The following is a 21617-nucleotide window of genomic DNA, read 5'->3' on the forward strand; positions in this document are numbered from 1 at the left end:
GGTCTTTACGTCTCATCCCAGCCGTGCACTATAAAACACTTGTACGAGAATGCTTGTCTGGCATAGATGAACCTTTCCTCCTAAGCCTTTCTAAAGAGGAGAGAAGTATATTGCACCCAGAACATTATTGCTGACAACACCAGATACATAAACAGCCCCCGCATTACACCAGAGACACCAGTACACCGGAGTGGGGAGCAGTATTGAATTCATTATCACATACATGCAATGGTAATGATCACCAGGAGAATCCACAATAAACGTAAAGCATTCCTGATCATTAACTACTGCACTCACGTGAGTTGGAAGATTCAGATTCAGACACTGTGGTTATTAAATGTCTAATGGCTATTCACACATGAGAAGGGCCATATTAATCACGGTGTCCTGGCCAAACACCAAGCTCAGTAATCCCACTGTCTCCCTAACATCCTCTCACTTTATCCAAAAATGTCAGGATTGCTTTCTCCTGCCTATTACCTTCCAGTTGCAAGTCCTTCATCTCCTCTCCTAAAATGTTGTGTGGTGTCTGTGAGAATTGCTGTCCCAGGAGAGTTCACCGCCCAGGTGGCCTGACTGCAATGATGTAAAAAAGTGGTTTTATCCCTCCTGGTAAAGTCTGTGAAATACTAGGGAATGAAAAGTAATCTGAATAAAAAGTACAAGGTAATGTTCTCATCAGAAAAGCAGCTAGCGTAGCTACTGGGAGCTTTTGATAGTCAGGTCCCTCATTGCATGCCTAAGCACCAATTAGTCTCCCTCTGTTGAAAATGTTCATCAAAATCCTGAAGAAAAACCACATGGTGGAGAAACTACTGCACACCCAGACCCTTATGCAGATCTACATGCACTGGTCTTGTTTTCCCATCTCCTGTATCTCCCATTATTGCAGCCACGAAGACAGCTCCCTGCATGGCAGTGCTACAGTGGATGCTGCTGGTCACTGGCATCTTCATCACTGCTGTGGCGTCTCTGGGACCAAGCTGAAATGTAGCAGCAGTGGGACGTGTTAGGGGCAAAGTGCAGGCAGTAGCAGTCTTGAGAAGTCATGATAGGGTTTAGATGTGAGGCGTGAAAGAGATGGGAGAATCTGAGGCCTCCAGAGCATCAGCTTCATTTTAAAATTCTCAGAGAAGGGAAAAGATAAGTGATGCAAAAGACTGGAACATCTGTCATCAAAATCAAGGAGCTTTTCTTCACTCGTGCCTCGTGCATCTGACCCTGGATTATCCACTCTGCACCTAGACACAGTGTACAACTAAACTAGCTATGTGGGTGATATTCCCTCTGGAGTACGGAGTAAGGTGTGAGCGCAGATAAGTTTGCCCCACAGAGGAGCCCTGCAACTCCCAAGTGGAGACCAAGTACACAGATCTCCTGACTCTCAATCCACTACCCACAGTGAAGTACCAGTGAATAAAAAGTGATCTGAATAAAAAGTACAAGCTAATATTCTCATCAGAATAGCAGCTAGCATAGCTACTGGGAGCTTTTGACAGTCAGGTCCCTCATTGCATGCCTTCCAAAAATCATGGCTGGGGGCAGGATCCCTGGACATTTCATGTTTAAACACTGTCACCTTCCAGGGAGGACCGTTTCAGGCTGGGAGGACTCCAAGCTCCCAAATCCTTTTCGGTATGATGACCTGAAGCCAAATTGAGTCAGGCTGTGGCTGCATCAGACTTCACTAAGTGTGATGGGGTCACGTTTGGTCACAGCATGCAAGGAAAAGCCAGGTGCTGTGAGGAAGCAGCATTGGGGATTAAACAGCAGGCCCTCTTCCCTCTGAGTCACAGCTGAACCAATGCCCAGGGCTGATGTCAAGGGAGAGAGCTGTGCTGCCCCGGGCCTTCAAATATCTCAGGGTTTTAAACGCATAGTCCCAGCCCTGAACTCTGCCATACTGAAATCCCTTCAGTCCAAGTGGATGCAGTATTCCTCCTCCCTTTCTGTCTTAAATAACCCTGTAGATTTGCTGTTCAGGCACATCACAGCTTTTCTCTTCTCTCCACACCGGCCTCCCATGGTATGATGCACACAAGTTCAAGGTCTCAGTCATGGTAGCAGCCGGTGGACTGGGCCCAACGTCTCGGAAAGCTCCAGGTTGAACATGGTGATCAACAGTTTTGCTCCTCTGGCACGGTGGGATTCTCCACCCCTCCTGTGTCAGAGAGATGCAACTTTTCAGACCTTGCAATGAACTTCCTCACCTTGTTCTCCGGGCAAGGTGCCTTTCTAACTCCCAGGTGCATGAAGCGCTGGCACAGCCTTCCAGTGGGTGGCTAAGGGAGGGCAAACAATATAATTCATTTTAAGATAAGGCTGTATAAGTGAATGTGAGGAATTATATAATACAATAACAAGGGGTCAGGATCAACAACCTTTGAGGCTCCTATTTCTTTGACCTTGCTTTCTCTAACAGGAGTAGACTCCAAAACGTGCATGTGTCTTTAGAAACCTACTTCTAAAATAAGACACTCCGCTGCACGTACTTCTCCCCCTGAGAGAATAAAAAAGCATGAGAGACGTGGGTCACATCACTCAGTGAAAGACTGCAAGGCACACAGGTGCTGCGGTGGATACGCGTGGTATAATAAGACCCTTAATAGAAGACGGAAAATTGATGGGTCTTGAATAGCTGCCACATTTCAATGGCAATGGCTGTCCAGCGGCAGGTGAAGTGATCCCCGTATATAGCCCATAAAGACAGCACAACTGATCCTCTAAAAATGCAGGTCCTTACCCTTGCTCAGTGATTATAAGAAAAACAGGCAGGGTCATGATCCAGGCCTCCACTTATGGTCATGCCCTGGGCTATATATATATATATACACATGCTTGTCAAGAGAGCTCAGCACTGACAAGTTTTGCTTCCTGTTGTGGATTGGAGTTTGATTAGCTGGGGTTTCTTTTAATGTATATTAAATATCATGAAATATTAATAGCCACATTAAAGAATAATTTCTCTTAAAAAAAACCCCAGCACAATAGCAAAAAGTGTCCAGAAAGGAGAAATCAAAAAGCTCCCTAACAAATGGAACAATTAATTATTTAGATTAAATAACCACACTCAAGATAAAAGGGCGACACTTATAGCACGATGAAGTGAACTTCTGCAGCAGGAGTTTCGATCTGGGGACTTTTTGGCAGATGGCGGCAGTAGCGTTAGCCCAGTCTGTGTGCAGGCTTGTTCTCATTTTTGTCCTTTGACCCCCGGAGGCAACCATGCCTTGTTTACCAGAGGTTAGGCAGGCCATCTCCTCTTTCCATTAACCCTCTAAGGAGGTGAGAGCGAGATCATGAATGGGCTTGTTGTGCTGGGTGTTTGCTGCTATTAGGCTGAACACACAGCGGCTCTGAGGTGTGCTCAGAGAAGGTGGCTGGGCCAATATTTATTGATAGGAGAGAAGCAGGAGACAGAAATTTGACATGTGGCTGCTGGGTTGGTTTTTCTTTTGCCTGTTCTGTGTGTGCTGCCAGGACTAGCCAAGGTGACACTGAAGAGTAAATATGCTTGGGTTCCTTCGAATACACAGTGCAAAGGAAGAGGGATAAAGGCGGTGTTTGCCACCTGTGGATGGGGAGATGAAAGCTCAGGGAGTGGCCTGTTATGGGCCAAATCCCATATCCCTATTGGCGTAATGCCCCTGGCTTCCATGACATTATGACAGGAGAGAATTTGGCCTTGCATGTGCTGCACAAGCTCTGTTGAAGCAGAAAGCAAAGCTACTCGGTGCAGATGCAATGAAACCCCAGACTGGTGGAGAATCGCAACACAAGGCCAGACTCTAGTCCACCTAAGTGGCCATCTAAGTGGACTAAGGTCCTGGGTACAATCCCACTCCACCCTGTCCCAGTCCCTGAAAATCCATTAATGCATCAACTTCTGCAACATACTTCAAGCATGAGGCAGAAAAAAGCAGCATGGAAGAGGACCCACCCACCTTTGGGATTAACTATTGTTCAGCCACTAAAGCAAAGTGCAACAGAGTCACATGTAAGTGTCCAAGTCCATTTACACACCTGGAAGAACAGATCCTGGCCCACTGTAACCAATCTGCTGGACAGCCTAAGGTTCTTGGTAGAGCACCAGTGCACTGGAGATCCAGGCAGACTGCAGGTTTGTCTCCTGTAGCAGGTGCTGGTGCTTAATGACTGACCAGAGGTATTTGCCAGTGATACCAGCTGAACATGGCAGTGCAGCTGAAAGCAGGCCATTTTGGCCATTCTGCTCCCAGCTGGTACAAAGTGCAGGGACAGCATCAGTGGGGCAGGAGAGACAGATAATCCATATATGTGCAAAGCTGGAAAGAGGTTTGATTCAGGTCCCACTTATAGGGGAGGTCAGGATGGATGAAGAGGACAAAGGGGCATTTACTTTATCCAGACTAAGCTCTCATCCCCAGGCTTCTCCAGTCTAACCTGACTGCAAGATTTCTCCTTCTCTCTGCCATGGCTTCAGATCAGATCGTATGCACCAGGATTATTTCACTCGCTTCCCTTTTCCCGCTGCCCTCCTTCCCAAACCTCGGGACACCCTCTCGCTCCAGCTGCACAAGCTGGGTCTCTGGGCTAGGAACAGGTGGCTGCAAATCGCTCCCTTGTCCTTTGAAGTCCTCACCCAAGCCCTCCCCTGGATTTCACTAGGTTCAAGAGGGGAGTCCAGCATCTCTCTGTGTTTGCTGCGACTTTGAACTCCCACCCTCTGCCCTCCGGTTGCTAATTGCAAAATCCTGCCAGCCCCTCCTGCTTGTAAATACTCCCAGCTGGAGCAGAGCTGTGAGATTCCTCTTATCCTGTTTGCTTCGGCTGGGGGTGGGCAGGCCTCTCCTCCAAGACTTTCTTCTCTTGATTGAGCAGGCAGCGGAGATACAAGAGATACTGCATTCAGGGAATACATCCAGTGCCATACCTAGACTCCTGGCAGCCTCGGGCGAACTTTTAGTATTGGGCCCCTCCTTCGCCAGAGATAATGAATTTTTGGTTGCAAAAGTCTTTATCCCATCTATGGTATCAATGTCTTTCAATAGGTCGTTCTCAATTGATAACATTGCCAGTCCCATATACATGCAATATTAAAACTTTTTTCTGCGATTGTAATTTTTTTTCTAATTTTCAGGCCCCCTTTCTGTTCGGACCCTGGGTGGCCACCCGGTTCGCCCATGCCTGTGTCCAGGTCTGAATATAGCCATTCAGCGTATAGACACTCCACACTGCAAAGTCCTAGGTCAAATTTAACCTTGGAAAATAATAAAATACAAAAATCCACTTCAGAAATGATACCGATCCTTTGACATCCAAGCCTCAGGAGTTAAATCTAGTATTAAAATATATACAATGTCTTTTCATGGAGCAAAGCATATGTCACCACTGGAAAAGGGCCAACAAGGACTGGAAAAGGGCCAACGTGGTCCCCATTTTCAAGAAGGGGAGGAAGGAGGACCCGGGCAACTATAGGCCAGTCAGTCTCACCTCCATCCTTGGCAAAGTCTCTGAAAAAATTATCAAGGCTCACATTTGCGAGAGCCCGGCAGGACAAATTATGCTGAGGGGAAACCAGCACGGGTTCGTGGCAGGCAGATCGTGCCTGACCAATCTAGTCTCTTTCTATGACCAGGTTACGAAACGCCTGGACACAGGAGGAGGGGTGGATGTCGTATACTTAGACTTCAGGAAGGCCTTCGATACGGTATCCCACCCCATACTGGTGAACAAGTTAAGAGGCTGTGACTTGGATGACTACACAGTCCGGTGGGTGGCAAATTGGCTGGAGGGTCGCACCCAGAGAGTCGTGGTGGATAGGTCGGTCTCGACCTGGAAGGGTGTGGGCAGTGGGGTCCCGCAGGGCTCGGTCCTGGGACCGATACTCTTCAATGTCTTCATCAGTGACTTGGTCGAGGGAGTGAAATGTACTCTGTCCAAGTTTGCAGATAACACAAAGCTATGGGGAGAAGTGGACACGCCAGAGGGCAGGGAACAGCTGCAAGCAGATCTGGACAGGTTGGACAAGTGGGCAGAAAACAACAGAATGCAATTCAACAAGGAGAAATGCAAAGTGCTGCACCTAGGGAGGAAAAATGTCCAGCACACCTACAGCCTAGGGAATGACCTGCTGGGTGGCACAGAGGTGGAAAGGGATCTTGGAGTCCTAGAGGACTCCAAGATGAACATGAGTCGGCAGTGTGACGAAACCATCAGAAAAGCCAATGGCACTTTATCGTGCATCAGCAGATGCATGACGAATAGGTCCAGGAAAGTGATGCTTCCCCTCTATCGGGCGCTGGTCAGACCGCAGTTGGAGTACTGCGTGCAATTCTGGGCGCTGCACTTCAAGAGGGATGTGGATAACCTGGAGAAGGTCCAGAGAAGGGCCACTCGTACGGTTAAGGGTTTGCAGACCAAGCCCTACGAGGAGAGACTAGAGAAACTGGACCTTTTCAGCCTCCGCAAGAGAAGGGTGAGAGGCGACCTTGTGGCTGCCTATAAGTTCATCACGGGGGCACAGAAGGGAATTGGTGAGTATTTATTCACCAAGGCGCCCCCGGGGGTTACAAGAAATAATGGCCACAAGCTAGCAGAGAGCAGATTTAGACTGGACATTAGGAAGAACTTCTTCACAGTTCGAGTGGCCAAGGTCTGGAACGGGCTCCCAAGGGAGGTGGTGCTCTCCCCTACCCTGGGGGTCTTCAAGAGGAGGTTAGATGAGTATCTAGCTGGGGTCATCTAGACCCAGCACTCTTTCCTGCTTATGCAGGGGGTCGGACTCAATGATCTATTGAGGTCCCTTCCGACCCTAACATCTATGAATCTATGTATCTATGAATCAATGAACTGTCAGCTCCAGGTATCAGGTCCAATGGAGTGTCCTAATGATACCTCAGACCCACACAAACTCTGTATGAACGCACAGCTACAATCACAAATAATCTGGAAGTGTAAAAGTAGAGGTTCCTGCAGCAACCTCGACCCTGCTGCATGACAAGACCCATCTGCTGTCCTGTACATGTCGGGGTTGCCAGCTGCTTTGGAGTGCAAACAGTGTCTGAACAGCTCTTCCTCTGGACCCCTGCAGTCCCATTCACTACAATTGTACACACTGCCTTCTCTCCCACTTGCCATCCTTGTCGGTACCCCAGGAAATGCATGGGAAAGGGGCAGGAGGTACGGTTCATTATTTATTTGCAGCAACACCTAGCATAGACCAGGACTCCGCTGTGCCGGGGTCTGTACAGAGACTAGAAAGACAGGCTCCTATCCATCCAAAATCCCACAGGCTTCACTCCTGCAGCCAGTCGGTACAAATGGGCTTTACCTGTCTGGGGGACCACATTATATATTTTTGGGGGTATATTTGAAGGGCACAGGGGACAATCTGATGTGTCTCTTAATGCATCCGAGCAGCTGGAAATGAAAAGAACCAGCCTCCGGGTCACCTCCCAGCTTCACCAAACCAGCAATAGCCGTGCTTCAGACCTCAGCTTGGGAAAAGCTGCTCTGCTGCTAACAAGATAAACAGTAATATTTAGTGTGGCCCTTAGTGCCTTCTTTTCCTAGACCAGGGTTGCTTAACCCCTGGCCCATGGGCCAGATCCATCCTCTGGTGCCTTGTCATCCAGGCTGTGGCACTCCCCACAGGTCTGTGGGGAACCACATGGACTGTAGCCCTGCACGCTAGATAGGGCACGCAGGGTGATGCACAGCCTGATCCCGGTGTGCAGGAGCAGCGCAGGGCTCCCAAACCTGATCCCAGTGCAAGAGACCAGGCAGAGGTGGCTCAGGGTCCCCAGGGTCCCATCCTGACAATGCAGGGCACAGCAGGGGTGGCACAAGGCCTCCAGAGTTTGATCCTGGCATGCAGGACCAGGCGAAGGTGGCGCAGAGCCGCAGAGTCTGACCCCTGCACTTGGGAGCAAGCGCAGGCAGGGCCCAAGGCCTCAACCTGGCACATAGGGTCTAATTTTCCCCATAGACCAGCCCTGTACCCCTCATTTGGCCCACAGAGTCAAAACGTTGAGCACCAGTGACCTAGACCAGATAGAGCAAACACAAATAGTGTGTGGGGATGGAGCTCTAGTCAAAGTCAACATGCCCAGTGCTTGGCTATGCCAATGGCACATGCAGTACCCAGCAGTCCCAAACCACGGAGAATATAACAGAACAGCTGTTCTACCCCTGCACAGCAAAGGGTAAACTCTCTAAGCCTCTCACCACCCCAAGCCCTCAAATGCATAACCCCCTCCCACTGCCTTTACTATGAGTTACCAACCAAAATTGATGCTGAACTGAGAAATCCCCTGCAACAGCCGCCAGCCTTTTCCTCTGCTCTGGGCACCTTGAATCTATTGCATCGCTTCTCCTTGGGCTTTGTTGGGATCGGGACCCTCAGCAGGTAGGTCCAGATGCACCCATATGTGGGATACATGAGGTGGGGCACCAGCTCCCACAGCAGCTAGCTTGTGCTGGGGCTGCTGAGGAACAGCCATCTAATTGGAAGGAGGCATTCTCCAGGCCAGCCCTCTGACTGGAGAAATTAGCTAGTTTATTCCAATAAAGATGCTAATACCGTGGCTTTGTGAAAGGCGAGAAATTTCCATTGTCATTCAGAAGCAATTTGTAGCGGATTTGAAGCCTCTGAAAAGGTGATGTGCTGGTGGCTGGGTTTGTACAATGCCCGGCCCGAGATTCACAGCTGAGCATTCTTCGCCTCCATATGCTTCAGCAGTGTCCAATTTGTATTCTAATGGGGAGGAGGCGCTGGAGTGGAGCGGCGAGAGACAGCCAGCGCCTGCACAGGGGGGCCATCAACTCTCCTGGGTCAGAAAAGGGGGGAGCAGGGAGGCGAGACCTCATCAGACATTCACGGTTTGCTCTTTCGTGCTGGGCCTCTGGGAGCAGGAAAGCAGAAAGCCTCTGTGCTGCTCCAAGCCCCTTGGGTCTCCCTCTCAACTAAATGGGTTGCGGGGGCTTTGCTTGGTGCAGGGGGACTGGACCCGGTGATCTTCCGAGGTCCCTTCTGGCCTTATAATCTACGTTTGCTAAGGCACCGATGGCTACTGATGTTAACTCTTTCTGCTTCCAAAAGCCCTTTGCCAACAGTTAGGGGCTGAATCCTCCCAGCTGCCAAAGCAGCCAGATACCATTAGCAGGAGCAGTATTAGTATTGTCACAATCGGATATTAGCACTGGTTGGAAAGAAAGGGTAGAAAGCACCCCAGAGGAAAGCCTCTTGCTCAGGTTTTCACAACAAATCAGCATCTGAGCCTGGAGACCTTGGTCCCATTGGGAGGCCTAGCCATCATTTAGTTGAGGCAAAACCAACTCTTTATGCCCCACAGACTAGGGGTGCACTGATAGACTGTTTTGGTCGATACCCATGGCCAATTTTTAAGGAGCCATATCAGCCGATACTGATCCGATTGTTAATATGCAGCCCAGCAGCTTGAAGAGCAGCATCCACTTGGTAAGCCCAGCCCAACCCCCCCCACCGGGAAAAGTCCAGCACTGCCCCAGCCCCAGCCTGCCCTTGCCCCCCACACAGATCTGGGGGTACACACCCCCCATGCCTCCCCCAGGGGTGCGTGTAGTGGCAGGAGCCGTCCTGCCTCCCCAACTCACTCCGGACGAGCCACTCATGACTCCGTCCCGCACCCCGCCCCGGCTAGGCAGCACCTGCTCCTGCCCCTGCCCCTGCCCCACTCCCTCCCTCACCACTGGGGCCTCAATCTGCCCCTCCGCCTCTTCCCTCACAACAGACTTACCAGCTGGACAGTGCTGGGCTGTGGTCCTGGCCGCCTGCATGCTGCATGCATGCATGGGGGCATTTATCAGTGACAGTATTGGCCACATCATCCAAAAAAAGCTGATTGCTGATACTGTCAATTTTCCTTATATCGGTGCCGATCTGATATGGGACCGATGTATCGGTGTGCCTCTACCACAGACCCCTGCACACCTGGGGCAGTGGCAGGCAGCAGAAGCTGGGGAAGGAGGGGGAGCCCTGAGACCTGGGCTGCTGCTGTAGCCAGAGCAATAGAGGAAGCAGTGGCTGGGTGGGAGCCCTGGGACTGCATGTTAACCCTTTTGGGGCCACCAGTCAAACAGTCAGGCCTAAAGTATTTGTCTGTCACATGCAGTCTGCTCATGCCATCTTACACCAGGGTCCCTAGGAAAGACTACCTTTTCTTTACCAAGCAGCAGAATACCCTGGTGAAACAAAAAGAAAGCTTAAAAGGCAGCCATGTCACTTCTAAAGATAAGTCACCAGTTCCTGAGAAGAGAGTGATGTAAGGATAGTGTCCTTTATCCACAAGGACCCCCAAAGTACCTTCCAAATTGCAAGCCTCTGGAGTTAAATGCTACAGTCCTTCCTCAGTCAAGCAGATCCACTGCAGCAGAAGGGCAGTGAGATGATTTGCCTAAATTCAAATGAAAAACAAATCCTCCCATGCCCACCCCACCTTACCTTTTGCTGACTTGCTCTGAAATAAAATGCAATCAACATCGTCGTCTGAATTGAAGTTAGATCTCAGTACAGCAGGCTCCATTACCGCTGGTCGTGCCGGCCTCCTCCGCCTGACCCTACACCTCTTGCTCTTTACATCATGTGATGTAAAGTTTAGCAGTGACAGCAGAAACCTTCACAAGACAGAGCTGATGCAGGGAGGCCAGGCACGCTCGACACTTCTCTGCCACTATATCACCTCTACCACCCTATCTGAGAATAACCTTATGCTGAATTTCACATTTACTGTGAGCCACAGACTAGTGAAATCAATGTCACTGCCAAGGCTTGTTCTAATATAAATGTCATGTGAGGGCCCAATTCAAGAAGCTACTCAAATACATGCATAACTTTATATGGCAAATAACCCCATTGCATTCAGTTGGGTTATTCACATGTTCAAAATTCGGCCCAGACTCAAATACCCTGTAAACTGCAGCCGAGCAGATGAGGACCATCAGAGCTGCCACACTGGAAAGTAGGCTGGCTCCATCTATTCCAAGACTGTCTTTTTTGCAGTGATTCAGGAGAGGGGTTCACTGCAAAGAATAAAAGCCCAGTGTGGTTCAACATCATGCCATGAGAGAGAAAGATCTTCCCGGTCCCAGCTGTTGATCAGTTTGGTAACCTTTGTTACTGGCTAAACTATTTGTATACAGCGAGTGTCTGACCCTTGGTTTTTGCTATCACTAAGTTATTTTTTCACTTTTTCACAGTCCTTCATGTTTGGTCATTCAAAACAGTTGCAAAACTTTCTAAGGTCCCGGTGGGACAACTGTTTTAAACATAGAAACAACCCCTGTTAGATCAGTGGGGCCACCTCTGTGGTTAAAGCTAGGTGCTTGTTACATGCTTTTCTGAACTGGGGTAAAATGTTTCCCCCAGACATGTATCAGTGCCAGGGCTGGTTTCTGGTACCTCTCCATTGATTGTGTGCTATATTTGCTATTCAGGTTGCTGCTGTATCAGTACCATTTCTCACTGTCTGAGGACAGTGTTAGGTTAAAAGTTATAGATTAAAAACGCTAATAACAGATTGCACACAAGGCGGAAGGTTTGGTCGCCAGCCAGTGTAGCTGGTATGTTTTATGCATGTGTGAGATTATGTTCAGTCATGCTGTCTGGCCTAGGCCAGAGCTTGGATAAGGCAACACTACCTTCTACACACCTGCTGAGCGCTTCCCAGACATTGTTTTACAAGACGAAATAAATTAACTCAAAAAGCAAGAAGCCTTCGGCAGAGACGCAATGTCATCCTCTGTGCTACCCAGGAGTAGCAAGTAATTCTTAGCAAGAATTGCATTTTCAACAAATTGGGAATTTCAGTGAGAAATAGGAAAAAATGAAACAAAACGTTCACAGATTTTCTCCCTGTTTGTGAGCTGCTCTTGGATTATCCAGCCGGATATAAGGACTCCAAGCTCACTCTACTATTTTTGCTATTCTTTCGCCTCAAGGAAAACAAAGCAAAGCTGGCTGGCTTTGTGTTTTAGCTTTGCTCAGTCTCCGTTCTAGTCGGGGATCTGACCGTTGCTAGTTTGAACCTGGGGCTAATTCACAGCCATTGTCCACCTTTGTCCAGTACAATGCTGCTGTCTGATGCTCGACACAACATGGATGCAGAGAAGGGAATGTTGCTACTGAAAGAAAATGGTTTTCACTAAAATAAAATTTTAAAAAGCACGCACCCTAAGGTTTTCCTATCCCTCTCTTTGCAATCTCTTCCAAACAGTGCTCTGCCAGCCTTTTTCATGGGGGAACTTTGAACTTCTCTCACAACACCACACCTCTCAAGAAGCTTTGGCCTTTGACAACTCCCTTTTTACCCAGATTGGTACACCTACTCTAAGCCTATGGTGTAGAGTTTCACATTTAGGGTATACCCTTTGTTATGGGCTCCCATACAGCCACGGGAAAACAAGGCAGGCAATGAGAGCTGCTCTCTTTAATCTATCCACTGCCTCTGCCACCACAAAACGGAAACACAATAGCAAAACCCTGGATTGGACTCTCCATCACTGGCTTGATTTTTGCCATTTCTTCAAAGATGCCTTATTCAGTGGTCGTGTCGGGGGAGAAAGATGCTTCCAGATTTTTAGACAGTGTTTGTTACTGGTTCAGAATACTAATTTTGGACCAAGTCCTTGGAACGGTACATCTCAGGTTCATAGATTTTTTGATATTAAAGGGATGAATCCTGGATTCGTCAGTAGAGGGGCTTCCCGGGGAGAATGTCCAGCCTCTGGGATACTCACGCTACACAGCATCCTTGTCGATCGGCAGCTGTATGGGGTAGGAAGATGTCCCAGAAGTAGGTAGGCTCTGGGCTAAGTTTAAAAATCAGAAGAGAGAAGCTCACAGCAGATGGTGGCTGCATCTCTGCACAGGGCTGCTCTCCAAAGAGAAAAAGGGGAAGGGCGCGATGGAGCAGCGATGAGGCACTGTCCAATCTAAGAACACAGGGGCAAGGGTCAGTCACTACACATGTGAGCAAGGAAGGCCCCGACGGGAAGGAAGGATGCAGAAGACGAGCCGCCTCCAGGCTGTGACTCAGGAAATACACATGCCGCTGGAGCAGACAGCTCTCCCATTCATGACGGAGCCCAGCCTGTGGCCACTGCTGATTGCTAGCAGTTGAGGAGAGCTTGGTAAGGCCAGCACTTACCTGCGGGCTCTGGATACCGCCACTTGACATCCCACTGGACTGTACTCAGTTATATGCAAGCAAGCTCATATTCGTGTGTCTCTGTCCTTCCACACCCCTCCCTTCCTGGGGGACATGACTTTGGCTTGCATCTCCAGTCGGCATCTGGGGGACAACTGCCCGTCGGTGTGTAGTCCTACAACTGTGGGTGTCGACCATTCGCAGACAGCTGGGTGCTCACTGTGCCACTTGGGGCCATTACTGTCCATGAGTCCCTCTGTGTAACCCAGGCTGCCTATTATAATGACTGTTCGCCCTCCCACTGGGGCCCCCGGTAGCTTTGCTCTGTGAAGCGCTTTGAGATCTATGGATGAAAAGGACCATATAAAGAGCTAGGGATGAATAAGTATAATACGCTTCCCTTGTACTCCACCCCCTCCCTGCTGCCAGACCTAATGCCCATTAAAGTCAATGGCATTAGCTCTATTGAATTCAACTGGCTTCGGACCAAGCCGCTGGTGCACATCGCCACCCACACTGGTGGGCAATGCCATTGTAGAGCCATCTGCTCCTTTGTTGCTACCTGATCCCCTCCCTTTGCAACAGTACTCACCCCCACCACCCTTTATATTGCTGTGCCCCTGCTTTAGCTGCCTACTCACCTGCAGAAAGTTCGACTGGTTCAGGAAGCACTAGCTGTGCTGCCACTGTTTGTTCACTTGTAACTTTTGTACCTAGCAGAGGAGGCTGGTTCATCCCTGGTTTAAGCTAGTGAAACTCCAGGGGCAGGAGCACTGTCTGTGGGACTATGAATGCAGAGAGCAACTGCAATGCCCCAAGCAGCTGCTTTCTCCCACATCCTTGCTTAGGCGTGAAATACTCTTCTAGACCTAAGCCCTAAAGCTTGAACCCTGTCTTTCACCCAACGTCTATTCTATTCTACTCTGTTTAAATACAGTGCGCCTTACCACAAAATATGGTAAAATATTTCAGCAGTCCATTAAGTGACATGACTAATATCTGTAGTGCAAAAATCTAGAACTCTTGGTTCAGAGATGATACCTTTTATGAGACCAACTGAAAAATTGCACACAAAAAAAAGATATGGGAACTTTTTACCATCTTTAACTTTCCCTGCACCTGATGAAGGGTGTGTAGGCCTAAAAGCTTGCAGAAAAAGATACATTTTTTGCAATTTCTCAGTTGGCCTAATAAAAGGTATCTTTAAACCTAGAGTTCTGGATTTTTGCATTTCTTTTTGACTCAGACCAACGCGGCTGCCAAATACATCCCACGTGACATGGCTAATATCTGTCACCTGCGATTTGTTTTTGGGATCCTCTCCCAGTGGGAGAAGAGGTGGCCAGTGGAGTGTCTTATCCCAGTCTGGAGTTCCCTCATTTAATATACACGTTGCTGCGTATTTCTAATAGAGAAGACAAGGTCAAAGAAACACACCTGGCACTTTGGAGCAAAAGGTGCCAACTCCTGCTGAGAGGCCTAAGATTAAGTTGATAAGCATTAGGTAGGCTGCCAGTGGAGACTTCTAATAGTTTCCTTACTTATTTATACACCATAGGATGTGTTAAATGTATTTGACTCCAAGGCACCTAGCTGTGAGCACAGCTGGCTTGTGGAAGTGCCTGTTCTCCTCACCACTTCTCGCCCCCTCTCTCTGTTTATTATACTCCCTCTCCTGTTATGTCTTGTCTTAAATAAGATCTCAATGTCTCTAAGGCAGGGTCCCCATTTTACTATGCATCTGTGCAACATTAAGCACAACCGCTTCCATTGTCCAGATGGAGGGAGGTTATTAATCTTACTGTAATGCCACTGCAAAAAAAATTACCCTTATTAGTATGCAGTGATGCTACTAGGTTTATGCCAGGCATCAAACTTTTCCTAGCCCCATCTTCGTTCTTTGCTGGATGAGTCCAGATAAAAACTCTCCCTGGTTCAGAACTAGTTGCTTGAAAAAGGGCATCTCTGACCTCCTGGGGTTTTGCAGCAGGGATGTTGATATTTGTTGCTGTTAATGCACATCAGTTTTCTAATTTGTACCTAATGCACCCTCAGCTATATCATTAAATTCTGACTACAGACATGCCATTTTTTTGTGCCGACTTAATCAAGCAGTTGATAGCTGTCGTTAGCATTTGTTGCCTTCCTGGCTTGAAAAAAAAAAACAAAAAAACTCCGCTTTGCAAGGAGCTGTTCCTACCCTCTTCTCTTGCAAAGGCAATCACATATTTAGCATGTTCACAGCTCTGGGACTGCAGTAATTAATTGTCTGTCTGACACACAGGCTTCCCTAGCCCTCCAGTCATTCATTTCTGTAATAAATAAATAAGAAATAACAGCAATAATCATCAAAATGAATAGCTCCCTGATGGTCCATTCCAACATTTCTGTGCCCAAGCCCCCTTTCGCTGCAGACCTGGATGGGTCACAGGGACTGCGGTAGCACAGCTTGGATCTGGTGGGGGAATGGAGGGGTTCCTAGCTGAGCCAAGTGGTCCTGGATGCAGATGAAATCTTACTCACATTCTGCCTCCCACTGAAGCCACTGGGAAGCTCTGTTCCTAGGGCCCGGCCTGGTCCCCCAGTCTGTTGTGTGACGTGCTACTTAAATTGAGACAGAGGCATCAACCTCTGATCTGTGAGGCTGACAGCACCAGATCTTGAGCACAGCCCATCTCTGCTTTACTTAACTGCTTGGATGGACTCTCTTGTTTCCTTTCCCCTCCTCTGGTCTTTGGGTCTTTCCCCCTCTCCCTGAAATTTCTGGCACCCAGAGCCATGCCGTGCGTAGAGGCTCCTGCGCATTCATACAGCTGGGTGATGTTTGCCCAGCAAGGATCATTTGAAAACATAGCATCAGCTTGTCGGAGCACATAGGGGCTTCGCTGCTTCGCCCAGCCCATTCCCCACCGTGCCAGGGAATACCATAACCATACATGTAAAGAGCTCTTCATTTGCCAGTCCTGTTCTACCCTATGCTGTGCCAGGCAAGGCAAGTCCAGACGTGCTTGGGTGTGTATGAACACCCACACATGTGTGCAAGGGCAGTGGGGGGGGGGTGTATGGATACCCACACATGAGTGCAGGGCCAGTGATAGTAGGCAGGGGGTCTGTGTGTGCATGTGTATCTCTGTGGGTGGATGTGTGTGCACATGTGTGTGCATATATGTGTATGTCTGTGTGTATCTGTGTGCATGTCTGTGCATGCATGCATGTGTGCATGTGTTATGTGTGCGCATGTGTACGTGTGCTTGTGTGTGTGAGCATGCGTATGTCTGTGTGTTCATGTGTGTATGTCTGTGTGTACATGTCTGTATCTGTGTGCATGTCAGTGTGTGGGGGTGCTTCTGTGTGTGTGCATGTGTCTGTACAAGTGTGTATGTGTGTGCGCTTGTGTGTGCATGTGTCTGTATGTGTGTATCTGTGTGAATGTCAGTGTGTGTCTCTGTGTGTGCATGCATGTATCTGTGCATGTCAGTGCGTGTGTGCATCTGTATGCATGCCAGTGTGTGTGTGTGCATCTCTGTGCATGCCACTGTATCTGTGTGCATGTGAGTGCATCTGTATTCATGTCAGTGTGTGTGCACATATATCTGTGTGCATGTGTATGTGTATGCCTGCCACTGTGTGTATCTGCATGCATCTGTATTCATGTCAGTGTGTGTGTATCTGCGTGCATCCGTGTGCATGGTGTGTGTATGCGTGTGTGTGTGCATCCGTGTGCATGTCGGGGTGTGTATGCGTGTGCACGTGCATCCGTGTGCATGTCGGGGTGTGTATGCGTGTGTGTGCTCCCCCCGCGCGCCTCTCACTGCAGGTGCAGCGCTGCCGCCGCCCCAGCGCCGGGCGCCGGGAGCCGGGGCAGGTCCCGGGCGTCTCCGCCGCCGCCCCTCGCTCCTGCTCCTGCTCCTGCTCCTGTTGCTGTTGCTCCGGCCCTGGCGGTGCCTGCGGAGCCCGGGGCACGGCCACCCCCAGCCGCCGCCTCCTCCGGCCCGCCCCCGTGCATGCTAACTAACCTTCTCACACCAGCCCGGGGAGCTCGCAGAGGGAGGGAGGGGGCTTGCCCGCCTGTCCCTGCCCCTCTCTCGCAGACGGAGCGATCTGCGGGGGATTCACTCGCTTTCACACCCTGCCCTGGCTCCACCAGTCTCTCGCAGACATGCAGCTGGAGAGGAGGCGGCGGCTCTCGCTGTCCCGCTGCTGAGCCCTGCGCCCCGGGGGCTGCTTGGGGCGGGGAGGGGGTGCCCCTGTGCGGACAAGCCCTACCATCTCCCCCCGCCCGGGGCTGGGAGCATCCAGCTGCCCCTCCCTGCCCTTACCCCCCGCGGGCTGGACAGGCTCATGCAGCCCTTCAGGTAAGCCGGGAGGATGGGGAGGAAGGGGGGCTAAGCCTGGCAGGGGAGCTGCTGGCATGGGGCAGGCTCCCTCTGCATGACTTTCCATCCCCTTTGCCTTGCCCTGACTCCCCCTTTCCCCCCCATTGCTGTTTGATTTGCTCTCCTGCTGCCTGGGGACCTGTTGAGAAGCTGCTGCAGGTCGCAATTCCCAGGGACAAGCTCGTTCCCTGCCTCCATCCTTTCCCCTTGGGGCTGGCATATACCCCCCCGCCCACCTCCCCTCCCATCCATCATCACCACCACCACCCTGCCTTGCTTTTGATGACTGTCCTCAAAAACGCACCAAAGGAGCTAGATTTGAAGGGGGCAAAAAGTGCCCTTCATTGAGAAAGGGACACTGAAATCAGTTCCCCCACCCAAATAATAATTTGCTTTTCTTCCCTGGCAGCAAGGCAGGTGCCTGCCAAGCCCAGAGGGAGTGTGATAGGCAAAGAACTGCCATCTCTATCTGCTCAGAGTTCAAAATGTTTGCAGAGCCCCATCCAGAGTGTCTGCCACTGCTTGTGGCTGTCAGAGCCCGCTGGTCCCTAGAGAGACCCAGCAGTAGTTGTAGAGGAGAGAGAGGGCTAGGCTGCTTCTACCTTGACTCTTAATGACCAGCGCCTTCTTCTGCAGCATCCCTGATTTCACTTGGTAGCAAGCTGCACATCAGGGACAGCACAGCCCCGAAGCCAGGGCATTTAGAGAAAGCACTCAGTGGGCTGGCAAAGCAGCCTCATCCAGGATGGCTCTCAGTCCGAACCCGACATCTCTAAGGAAGCCACCCTGCATTTGCAAGACAGGTGCCTTTTGGGTTGCGGTGGTGCCAGGTCCCCGGCAGGAGCTGGAAGTTTGCTGGTGTTTTGATGTGATTCTTGATTGCTGCCTGTTGGAGTAATTGCCTCCCAGTCGCTCAGAGGTAGAATCAATTTCCCCAAATTGAGATTTTAATGGGAGCTTGCAAGCTGCTGTTATGTCATGTGGTTTCAGGCGGCCTTGGGTTGCATTTATTTTAGAAACTGGATAGTTTTGCAGGCGGTGTAGGGAGAGCAGTGCCACCTACCGGGTGTTAAGGGCCCTGGAGCGGTGTGTCTCGTCCAAGGGGAGAGCACATGTGCCCCTCTGAAAGCTTTTCAGATGGACAGCATCCTCCCCTGGGAGGAGTGGAACTGATGTGGAAAATCTGCAGGGAGAGAGACACTGAGATTTGTACGTGTCTCATTTTTTGGCCATTACTCTGGCCAAGAGGTAGGCAGATTTTTAAAAAGGTCTACTGATACTTGCCCTAGCCTGGCATTAGCATGTCAGCACAGAGAGCAGAAGTGGTGGGATGAGTCACATGCCTGCCCCCATCATCAAATGTCAGCACCAGAGGATCTGAGTGAGGATGGCTGTGTGACAGAAAGCAACTTAAAATGCATTTTCTGCCTGCTTCTCAACCTCCTCCCCCTTTCTTCATCCATAATATATTGAAGATCCAGCTCTCAGAGCACTTGGGGGCCAGAGTCTATTCCACCGATTGGGCATTTAAGTGGATTTAGGCACATAAGTGCAATTCCATTCCACCCTGTTCAAGTCCCTGAAAATCCATTAATGCATCTACTTTTGTAACACACCATTATCCTGCCCTTAAGACTGAGTCACAAAAAAAGCAGGGAGGGGAAGGAGGACCCACCGGCTTTTGCATTAACTGGTTTTCAGAGACTTGAGCAGGGTGAACTAGAGTCACACTTAGGTGCCCAAATCCATTGACACACCTAATTGGTGGACTAGAATCTGGCCCTTGGTGTTTCATACCCAAATATTGCGTAGAAAGCTCCAGTACCTTTTATGGATGAGATCTAGGTGATGTCCTTAGATAACTTATTTGGTTGGGGAGGGGAGGATTGGACAAAATACATTTGTGGGAACTCCTGCCATTTCTCAAGACAAAAGTAGATTTTAAAAGCAGCAGGGAAAGAAGAGGCAGCATTACTGTCCTGCTCTGTGCATTGATTTCTGTCTCTTCTGATAGATATTCAATCCCTTTTGATCTCTGTGCTATTTATTTTTTGGCAGTTAGAAGTTATGCAGATTTTTCTACTGAGCAGCACCCACTTCACCAACAGGGGCGTGAAACCAGCTCATGGGAACAGCTGCTTATTATAAGCCAATGTGAAGTAAATGCCATAGGAAGGGGGTACTTACTCCAAATAGGAGATAGGGGGTGAATACTAGGCTCCCTGTAGAGAGCTAAATGTATAAAAGAAGATTTCCAGCCAGCCCTCTCCCCACTGGAGAGCAAGGAAAGGTTATATTATGGATGTGTGTGAGCCAAGCCAAGTCAGGGGAGGGGGGATTGCACTGTCACCTGTCAAACAAGGTGGCACGAGCTCTATTTCTCATACGCCCCATCCTTGTCTGGCCTGCTTGCCTTCGGAAATGACACCCTATAGTATTAGGGCTACATGTTGGAGGCAGGCATTTCCAACAGATGCCCCAAAATAGCTTTGCCCTCCTCATAGGGGATGGAAAAGCTTAAGCAATTAGTGTTTGCAAAGGGATTTGAGATTTCTGAGTGAAAGGTGCAATAATAACAATACTAATAACACTAGTATTACTACTAATAATATACTTTCAAAGATATACATTCAAAAAAAATCTCAGTAGCAGCTAATTATTATCACATTACTACTGGTGGTGACGGCAGCTTCAGAACTAAATTTTGGTCCAAAAGTGACAGCACTCCTTTAAACTGCGACACTGATGAGCCCAGGCTTCATGTAAGCAGTTGCACCCAGAGATTTCTTAAGCTCCAAAAAAAGCTGCTGTTGCAATGAAAGACCCTCTCCACACTTTGCCAAGCACAAGTCAGCCTGCCTGCAAAGCCTTTTTCAGATACCATCTCCTCTGACCTGCTCCATTAAGATACTGTAACAACTCTGCGCAATGCACTAATGAAACCTGCAATAGAATACATTTCCTATTAGCTGCTTTGCTCAGACTTTGTAGTACAGGGAAAAAAAAAAGGTTAGTAGGGTTAGCATTTTGAGACACTTATCCAGCAGTCTCAAGAGTTCCCGACACATAGACAATACCAGCATCTAACTTCTAAGGGCTAAATGCAGACTTAATGAGAGTGACTCTATAGCCCCATTTTTGAGGGAAAGTAGCACAATGAGTAATTAGATGTCCCATAAAAGCTCTCATTTTAAAAAGTACCGTGGCATTCACCTAATCACTCTATTGAAAACTCTCGAGGCTTTGCTCATGACTGCAGGGGGATAAAGGGGGGAAGGAGGGTTGGTTCTGTTGTTTTAAATGCTTCTTCCTGGGAACAAGCCTGCGGTTTTATTTGCATGTACCTTTTGACATCACTTGTCAGTCTTCCCCAGATGGAAATCCATTCTGTTTCACCCCAAAGACTCAATACATTCCCCTTCCTTTTCTTTTGCAAATGATCTGGGCTCTGTTATTTAAATCAAATCCCAGCACATGTTGTTGATGCATGTTTCATACCCATACTCCTATGGCAGCGCAGTTCAGGAAAGGACAACCACTCTGTCCAGGGCATGAATAAAACACACCAGCCCATTTGAAGACATCTAATCATGCCTCAGTGACCCACTGTAGTAATTAATGGTGTGTATTCCAGCAGCATCTGCTCACTGTGTGCCAATGATAGTTTCTGCAGAATAGCCATTGGAGTAACACGTCTGGGCCAGAAGTGTGTGTTGTCTCCTCCAGCTTTTGCGCTGCAGACAGTCCCTGTCTTTTGGGCATGGTCGGGTCCCCGAATGCGCTCAGGAAGGGCCCATCTAATGGTTCTCAACCTTTATGGATTCAAGGAACCCTTCATTAGACTCGAACCATCCTCCTTTTGTGAATTGAGTGGCACCCCATTCAAAAATGAATTTGTGTATTACTGTGCTCACCTCCTTACAGAGGAGAGGGGCTGGGCAGTAGGAGTGGGGGATCATTGAGGCAGGGAAAGCCTAAGGTACTAAATCTACTTAGGTAATCTACTTACCTCCTCTTACCTGGAGGCACCCTTCAAGGGATCTCGTGGCACCCCAGGGTGGCCTAGACAGCCTGA

At 49.2% G+C, this 21617-nt stretch overlaps 1 protein-coding gene across 1 annotated transcript in view; it reads left to right on the forward strand.

Moving 5' to 3' along the window:
* Window positions 1-17218: 17218 nt before the first annotated feature.
* RGMA (repulsive guidance molecule BMP co-receptor a) overlaps window positions 17219-21617 on the forward strand; it is a 34959-nt gene continuing 30560 nt past the window's right edge. The window contains exon 1 of the mRNA XM_006265405.4: window positions 17219-17521. Within this exon, the coding sequence (XP_006265467.1) occupies window positions 17508-17521 (14 nt within the window). The 5' untranslated portion in view covers window positions 17219-17507. The remainder of the gene's footprint in view (window positions 17522-21617) is intronic.

The sequence above is a fragment of the Alligator mississippiensis genome, chromosome 11, assembly GCF_030867095.1.
Source record: "Alligator mississippiensis isolate rAllMis1 chromosome 11, rAllMis1, whole genome shotgun sequence".
Lineage (NCBI taxonomy): Eukaryota > Metazoa > Chordata > Crocodylia > Alligatoridae > Alligator > Alligator mississippiensis.